At 41.6% G+C, this 9,182-nt stretch overlaps 1 protein-coding gene across 1 annotated transcript; it reads left to right on the top strand.

The window, feature by feature from the left end:
• The first annotated feature begins 1,788 nt into the window (after positions 1–1,788).
• On the top strand, positions 1,789–8,783 carry LOC138769540 (nicotinamide N-methyltransferase-like). The gene is made up of 3 exons (XM_069948086.1): positions 1,789–1,997; positions 5,353–5,560; positions 8,084–8,783. Exons 1-3 carry the CDS (start codon positions 1,850–1,852, stop codon positions 8,511–8,513), a joined length of 786 nt encoding a protein of 261 aa, XP_069804187.1. The 5' UTR covers positions 1,789–1,849; the 3' UTR covers positions 8,514–8,783.
• The last annotated feature ends 399 nt before the right edge of the window (positions 8,784–9,182 follow it).

Below are 9,182 nucleotides of genomic sequence, written 5' to 3'. Positions count from 1 at the left end.
TGTTCTAGTAACGTTCGTACAGCATGACGCGTGATACGGCCAAATAAAATGACGCTCTAAGGACGCACATTGGAATCATGTATGTAATGCTGCGTAAGAAATACGAAGGAAATGTGTGAACATTGCCGTAAACATTCGCAAATTGTTCGCAAATATTTTTCCTTCGCAGCTGCGGAGAGTGGCATTATACTGCAATTTTGGGGTGTTGGGTGCACCAGGGCATGCTCCCCTAATGTCCCAGTGTCATTCCAGAGGTGTTTGCATCATTTAGGGAGGTTTCATGGGATACTTGGTGACCTCGTAGACTATAATGGGACCGAATATTCGTTCAAATAGTCGAATCTCGGTGATTCGAATTCTCGAAAGTGGAGTATTTCACTACTCGCTCATCTCTACTCCTCGCCTTCTAAGAACAACACCACTTTTATTTTTCCACCGACAGGGCTGGTTGCAGTGTAATTTTTATAATTTTTTATTTGTATAATGGGAAAATGGGTAACAAAAATCTTTATTGAGGCATTTTACTGGGGGGGGGTTATATGTTTTAAAACTTTTTAATTTTTTTTTTTACACATTTAGAATTGCATATAAGTCCCTTAGGACATATATAGCATAGCATTCATCAGTATTATTGGCAATGTGTACATAGAATCTGCCTGAGAGCAGATCGCTGATCGCCGATCCAACAGGATGGAGGTAAGTGAATTACCCCTGCCTGTCAGCACATGCGATCGGGACATTAAACACCGCAATTGCTGTGCATCGATTAAGGGGGTTAATGACAGGCAGCTGCCTGTCATTCCCGGATCTGAGGGCTGTAATGTTTGCAGGGCCGATCGCATTGAAGTGCAGCAGGAATTAATAAGATGTCACTTCCTGGATAACATGGTGATGTCACAACACGACTCCCAGAGCTGTGCGTACTGTGATTGCTGGAGAGGATGATGGCAGAGGGATGCTCAGTGTCCATCAATGTCCCCCTGCCATCATCCTCTCCAGCAGCCACAGCCTGCACAGCTCTGGGAGTCGGGTCATGACATCACCATGTTATCCAGGAAGTGACATCACCATTTTATCCAGGAAGTGACATCACCGTGTTATCCAGGAAGTGACATCTCCATGTTATCCACGAAGTGACATCACCATGTTATTCAGGAAGTGACATCACCATGTTATCCAGGAAGTGACATCACCATGTTATTCAGGAAGTGAAGCCTTAATGCAGTAGTAAGTGCAGAGAAAAAAGCACTTTATAAGCATTTCCCATAATAAGTGTATTGGTAATTTGGGGGGGGGGGGCAATACAATACTTTAATAAAAAAAAATTCACCTTCTCCTTTAAAGGGGCATTCACACCTTCGATGATTAAGGAAGATATGCTACAGGTGGGAATCACACAGCACATAAGTACAATACTGTACTTCAAATTTAAACAATACCAGTGAAGTCTCATGAATACTATAAAAAAGTTTGCTTAACATATGATCACAAGGGGGAGACTTATAAAAGGGTGTAAATATACACCTGGTGTAAACTGCCCACAGCAACCAATCACAGCTCCTCTTTTATTCTACCAGAACTGAAAGCTGAGCTGTGATTGGTTGCTGGGGCAGTTTAGACCAGGTTATATTTACACCCTTTCATAAATCCCCCCCCCCAAGGTTTCTCGAGGGTTTGTGAGAAGTAAATAGAGCTACGTGAAGTCATAAGATCAAATAAAGTTTATGGCCAAAACAGCTCTGCTCAAATATTAGCCAGAAGCCACATGATCCACCAAGTGGAATATCTAAGAGTCTTCTCTGGATGGTTTATAAGAAAGGAACTCTTCGCCGGACACAAACCGGACACCATGGCGAACACCAGTCATAAGTCTTATTTCGATGAGGAGCACAATCCCAAAGATCTTTTAGAGTCTCACTTTTCCCAGGAAGATGTCGAAATCATAGACGAAACCATGAAGGAGCCTGCAAAACGACTGCATGAAGTGTTTTCTTCAGGTTTGTCTCTAATTTACCTTATATTGGGTCTCTGAGGAGGTCCCCCGCCATCCAAGCAATGTAATGTAGTAGGACGCGTCTTCATGCCGCTTCTGGGTGGACATAGATGGGATATGATCGAAAACTACATTGTTTACATAGTTTCTTTTTCCTCATCAAACTGATATGATTTCTCACATTTAGGCTTGGTTCACACACAGTACATTTCTGTTAGTATTTTGGTCCTCATATTGAAAACAAAACCAGGAGTGGTTTGAAAACACAGAAAGGCTATGTTCACAAAGTGTTATAATTTAGTGAATGACCATCATTTTATGACAAATAATGGCCGTTATTTCATAACAATGGCCGAAACTAACGCTAAATATTTGCCATTAAATGAAGGCCATCCACTAAATTTCAACAGTGTGTGAACATAGCCTTTCTGGGTTTTCCATCCACTCCTGGTTTCGGTTGCAAAATACTGACCAAAAACACTGTGTGTGAACATGGCCTCACCTTGTACTGTCTATGTCGATGAGTTTATGGCGATTTGGTATGGTGCTACCACTCCACCTGCCTCTGTGAATTAGGGAAGAGTCAGAGAGATATTTCCTTCCTGTGTGCCCTGCAGTGCCGATATCAGACCCCCTGATAGAGAAAAATATTACGAGAAAGATTTCTGTACCGTCCACTGAAAACCCTCATATGAGCAGAGATGCTCCTAACAAGAACATGGTTTTGCATCTGTACAAATTACCAGTCAGACCAATTACAATTTTGGGCAACTGTATAAAAGAAGGACATGGCTAAACTTTTCTAGAGGAGGGCGACTAATATAGTTCATGGACTGGGGGGATAGCAGAACCAGCACTGATTATCCAATGATGTTGTTAGCCTTGGCAGCCGCTGACTGGCACTGGGCGCTATAGTTCAGTATACTGTTCACCAATACCCTTAAGTCCTTCTTAGTAGCCGTGTTCTCTACTTATAACTGTGAACCCTCTATTACTGACCACTGAGATACCCCACTAGTAACTGTGACTCCTTGAATATTGAGCCTTCTCTTAGTTATTAATAATTCCTGTCATTTCCCTAATTTACTGATGAGTCCCACTGCAGTTTTTTCACATGTCAAAACTAAAACCCAACCGTCCTGCAACATTACAATTGGCAGATATTTAGGAAGGAAAACCCATCAAAAAATAATGTTTCCTTTAATATGTTGATCATGGCCTTAAAGGGGCACTCCCATAAAACGCCTACTTTTCAGTTTTTAAGCACAAAATGATGGGTGTCGGGTTTTAGTGATTTTTTATTTTTTTTTGAGTGGATGATGTTCGAAAATGTGGTGAAACACACTAGTAATTCAGCCACATAATATTTTTAGTGACTTCTTTCCTCAGTGACCCACAATCTCTCCTTATATCCTGTCAGGGTGCATATTACTTTGAATTATGTGACCTTACAGAAGCATGAAGGTAAATTCAGCACTCAACGGAGAAAGGCATCAAATAAAAACATCCAGTTATTTAATCCTTAAAAAAAAAAAATAGCAGCAATAAAAATCCATAGAAAAAATACTTTTAGCCAGCTTGTTTGGTGACATACAGTATTTGCCCTTGTTCTTGTTGAGTCTTGCTTATATTGGGATAGTCGAGACCCTCCATAATATTTAACTGCTCGGGCTTTGTAATTGCCCTAACTCAGTGTCTGGTTTGAAGACTCCTCCAATCTTCTTGCCATCTATTCCCCCATTACAGCTGTACCCTTCCTATTCAGGGGCAGTCCAGTCCTACGGTACAACCTTTACCCAACAGAGAGGTTGGCCCAGTTCTCGCCAAAACCCATCTACACCAATTCTTAAGCCATTTGTTCTTTCAACCTCTTGGACCACAATAGCAAGAATAGAGATCTATTGTCATTTAAGTGAAGTCACTGGCAGTGTACATGCATTTGATTCGTTATCAATGGTATTTTCAAACATAAAATACAGTAGTTCAGTTGTTCATTCCCCACTTATTTTTTTTAGATTTTTTTTATTTTTATGAAATCACAGTAGAGCACTGCGGATCTTCAATGCTTGTGATACAAACAGCTTTTTGATGGCACTGTCAATACACCTTTAGGCCATGTTCACATGGCATAGGCGGCCGGTCTCTGAAAAGATCATCCGGGCCGATACTGCTGTAGCGGCCAGATGATTTTTCGGGCCGCAGAGTTCTGATGCGGGCGCATCCGTGCGTGCCTGCATTAAAACTCCCCACTGCACGCTATGAAGCTTGCGGCCGCAGCCATTCGCTCCATAGTGTGCACTGACATGGTTTTCTACGGCCACTATTCACTGAATTGCGGCCGCAGAAAACTGACGTCAGCTGTTTGCGGCGCTTCTAGGGGTCCCAGCCGGAGCGTATACTATGTGTATACGCTCCAGCCGGGATCCCATAGACACCCGGCCAATGTATTTTCTTGTATTAACTACGGCCGTTGTTGCAATCGACAACAACGGCCATAGAAATATGAAAAAATATGTTGTGTGAACATAGCCTAAGGTATGTTAACACTGAGCAAAGCAGGCGGAAATCTGCGGTGGAAATCCTCCGGCAGCAGTGGAGGCTCCTCCGCTGCCGCCGATCTCCGCTCAAAAGATTGACATGTCCGCCTGCTTTGCTCAGTGTGAACATACCCTTACTGGATGAGAGAGCCGGAATATAGTACTTATCAATATCATACAGTATATACAGACTAAATATTAAGTACTATACTCCTTCTCCCCTCTGTGTTTGGCTCCCTTCACACGGTGTTTGCACTGCATTATGCCTAATGTAGGTGGGAGCAAATGCTCAAAATATTCAAAATGGTGTATGTAAAAGCCTTTACTTTTGGAACACGTTGTACCAATATATGCCGTAGCGTTTTTTAAATTTTACTGAGTAGTGTGATGGATGACACTTCAAAACAGAGGCATCATGATCAGGAGTTGCCCACTTAGTCACTGGCTGCAGTAGTCTCCTGTCTTGGCCAGTCTTTGGTTGAGCCTGAAGGGTTTGCCGAGGTCTTGTCTTTTGTCTCAGAAGCCGGAAGAATACAAGAGCATCGGGGGACTGAGAGGATTTGACTGGGAAAGCAGGGGAAAAGCCGCGAGGAAACAAGGGTAGGTAAGTATACATTTTTCTATTTTTTTGCAGCCTAAGCAATATCGGATTTACACACAAAAACATTGGATTGCCCCTTTAACGGTTGTCTCCATTCAGAGATTGTATGATCTAATATTAGCCCTGAGATATTCTCCATCTTCCTACTGTGACTATATAAACCTGCTCTTCTAACGCTCTTTTATTCTTTAACCAATTCCTATTTCTCCTGTATTCTACAGGACTGGTAAAAGGAAAGACATTGCTGAATGTGAGCATTGGGTCGATGGTCTACCCGCTCATCTCGGCCAGCAATTTCTTCAGTGATATCTATGTCATAGACACCACAGACGCCAGTGTCAACCACTTCAAGCAATGGCTGAAGAAGGGAGATGAAGCCACAGATTGGTCATTCGTTTTCAAATTAGTTTGTCAACTGGAAGGCAACCCGTACGTAGACTGATTTACGGAAACTTGGGTGTTTTGCTATTTATACATATTGCAAAAACATGTTTAAACTTACGCTTAAAAATTACATAATACATGTATGCACTATGGTTATAGCGATACTAAATATGTCTAGTTTTGTTTTTTAATATTACCACTTTGGCACAAAACTCTCCTTCTAACAAAATCCCAAACTGTCGCCACATTGCAAGATTCATAGCGTTCTTATTTTTTGTGCGACAGAACTGGAAGGTGTATCGTTTTTATTGATACCAAGATTCACATATATATGACTTTTTGATGTTATTTATGACATATTTTCTAAAGCGGATTGATAAAATACAGCGATTCTGGTGCTGTGTTTTTTTTTTACAGCGCGTGTTGTGCAATATAATTAATAATGTAGTTTTATAGATTGGGTCGTTACGGACGTGGCGATACCAAACATGTATAGGTTTTTAGTGTTTTGATCTGCTTTATGTAACGGTTTATTGTATCTAGGGAATTTAATGCATTTTTATTATTGGGGGGGCTGGGGGGTTTGTGGTTTTTTTTTACTTTTACACTAGTGTACATTACTGTACACTAATGTAACACTAAACAGTTATCTGTAGTGCTGTAGTGCAACGTATTGTATATGTCAGCATCATGCTGACACAGCCATGGTAATCCTGGGGGGCCTTCAATAGACCCCTGGGATTACCATGAAGATGATCGGGAGCCAGAATCTCACAATTTGAAAGCGGCATTTAATGGGTTAAACTACCCGGAGCGGAGGATTTTCTGCTCCGGGTAGTTACAGGGGTAGATTAGCTGTCATACCGACAGCTGATCCCTTGCTCTACCTATCGGAATATATCTATATATCAGAATAAAGCCCATTAGTGACAGCCGTTAAAACACATATTGGTGGTCACTAACGGGTTAAAGGGACTCTGTCACCTCCAAAACACCCGCTTAACTTAAAGGGAACCTGTCACTGGGGACGCAGACACAGAGTCCGCCCGGTGCAGCCCCCTGATACTTACTCTTTCCGGCGAGTCCCGCTCCTGGAGCCAGTCCCAGGACGAAGATATCAGCACCCGAAGCCGTGCATATGCTGTATGCAAATTACCTGAGATGAGTCCAATGCCTATAGAGAATGAATGGAGCCGTCATTCTTTATGGGCATCGGACTCATCTCCGGCTTCAGGCGCTGATATCTTCTTCCCGGGACCGGCTCCAGGGGCGGGACTCGGCAGAAAGGGTAAGTGTCCGGGGCTCCACCGGGGGGTCGGGTGGGCTCTGTGCCCCGAGTCCCGGATGACAGGTTCCCTTTAAGTTACCAGTAGATTATACATCAGTAGAGTATACAACACTGATTCTATATCTGCAATTTATATCTATCTTTGTGCCTTTGCTATGAGCTCACAAATGAAGGAATCTAATAGTCCCCCCCACTATATTACTGCGCTGAGCGCTAAGCATCAGCATGCCCAGTTTATAGACTTATAACAGTGTAATACAAAGGAGTAGAAAGCTACAAATTACAGATTTGGAATCACCATCCATAATCCTACTAAGAAATTACTTTAGTTTAGGGTTTTGCGGTGACCCTTTAAATTGCATAGTTAAAATCATGGGTATAGATATTCCCACTATGTTAAAAAGATGGCTATGTTTTAGGGTGGCCGTCATTTTAAGGCTAAATAGCAACAAGTGTCTCATAATAACTCCCATCATTTTTTTTAATCACGGCCATTATTATAAAACACCTGTCATTTAGCAAATATAACTTTGCTTTTTTTAATATGTTAACGTTAAAGGGGTATTCTGCTGAAATATAACTTTTCATATGTTGCTGCCCATGGTGAGACTAACAATTCCTCCCATACTTGCTATTATCTATTCGGTCTCCTTACCCAAGTTCTTAGCTGCTACTTTCTGCTGAAGACACAAAAATCTGTGCGTGAGCTTTCCTCTCTGTCTCCCCTTTTACCTCCCTCCCTTCTGAGACGGCTGATGTAAACAAGTCTCTGACAGGCTTTAATGAACTCACTATGATGATCCCTCCCAGCATTACAAAGAGGCTACAATGTTGCAGATAGAGCCAGTCACAGACTTGCTTACATCAGCCGTCTCAGAAGGGAGGGGGGAGGAGGAGAAGACAGAGAGAAAAGTTCACATACAGATTTTTGTGTCTTCAGCAGAAAGTAGCAGCTAAGAACTGGGGAAAGGAGACTAAATAGATAATAACAAGTATGGAATGAATTGTTAGTTTCACCATGGGCAACAACATATCAAAAGTTATGCTTGAGTGGAATACCCCTTTTTAATCTACCATTATGCAAAAAAGAAAAAAAAATAGACCATTCAAGTCTTCTAGGAAGTAGATATCTGCAACTGATTTGGTCCATTATGACATATGCAAATGATCCAGATATTCTTCATGACAAACCTCATAACTGGATGTTTAGCAATGATAGGTCTCACCGTGTAGCTCTTTAACCATCTTCCTTTAATTCTTACCTTTTTATTCTTTTTCAGAGCCGGGTGGAAAGAAAAAGAAGAGCAAGTGAGAAGAGCGATTAAAAGAGTCGATTTGTACAATCCATTTGATAGCGCTTGTACAGATTCAGTGGTCCTCCCTCAACTGGATTGTGTGATCATGGTATTCTTGCTACAAGTCATCTGTAAAACTAAGGAGGATTTCAGAAAGAACCTGAAGACCTTCACATCCTGGCTGAAAATCGGTGGCCATCTGGTCTCCTTATTTGCGATCAATATGACCTTTTATCGGGTGGGCGAGCAAAAGTTCTCATCACTGACAATGGATGAGAAGTTTATGAGAGAGGAGCTGGCTAATGCTGGCTTTGAGATTGTGAAGGAGGAGATCTTACCCACCTCAATAGAGACTGATCTAGTTGACTATAAGAATTTCTACTTCTCAGTAGTCCGGAAGGTGAGAAACCCTTAAAAGCAGCATTGGGAGATCCAGTATACAGAGAAAGAAGACTAACACGTCAACCTCAAATTTCATGTTAATCATAAGTGATAGCAGATCTCCTAATCTTATTTAAAATTCAGATATTCACCAAGTACTTACTTTGTACTTCTAGCTTCTATTTGGAACCTGGCCAACAATATAAATCAATCATATAGCTAAAAAAACAAAACACTATATACTAGATTATTTGATTATGCATTTATATTTCAAAATATAATAAATCGTAACTGAAATCAATGATTTCTATTGTTCTTTGCAATCCTTTTATATTTACCTGGCATTTCAATAGATGTTTAAAACCTCTTAGATCTTCTTTAAATTAACCCTTCAGAAAAGTCACACAGTGATGTTAGGGGATGTTCAGACTGAGCAAAATCAGAATTCCCAATGTCAATTCTTTGAGCGGAGAGCGACGGAAGCGGAGGAGCGCAAGCGCCCCCCCATAGACACACTGTGTGACACTGAGGCAGGCGGGATTCTGCCGATTTTACTCGGTGTGATGTCACTGCAGGGTCTGGGAAAAGTTGACACTTTGCCATGCTGTGGTAGACATGTAAGTATGTATACTTACCTGTTTCATTCCCTCGCTACTACCCGGGCCACTCGCTCTTCACCGCTGTCAGTGTTTCCATGACTTCT

This window comes from Dendropsophus ebraccatus, chromosome 12 (assembly GCF_027789765.1).
Source record: "Dendropsophus ebraccatus isolate aDenEbr1 chromosome 12, aDenEbr1.pat, whole genome shotgun sequence".
NCBI classification, from domain to species: Eukaryota; Metazoa; Chordata; class Amphibia; order Anura; family Hylidae; genus Dendropsophus; species Dendropsophus ebraccatus.
The sequence above is the reverse complement of the archived record's forward strand: the minus strand, read 5'-3'. Positions and strand labels throughout refer to the sequence as shown.

Excerpts from the sequence above, each read along its gene's own strand:
- LOC138769540 (XM_069948086.1), top strand. The coding sequence starts at position 1,850 with ATGGCGAACACCAGTCATAAGTCTTATTTCGATGAGGAGCACAATCCC. Across the intron at positions 1,998-5,352 it reads GCATGAAGTGTTTTCTTCAG|GACTGGTAAAAGGAAAGACA; the intron begins GTTTGTCTCTAA and ends TGTATTCTACAG. Across the intron at positions 5,561-8,083 it reads TGTCAACTGGAAGGCAACCC|AGCCGGGTGGAAAGAAAAAG; the intron begins GTACGTAGACTG and ends ATTCTTTTTCAG.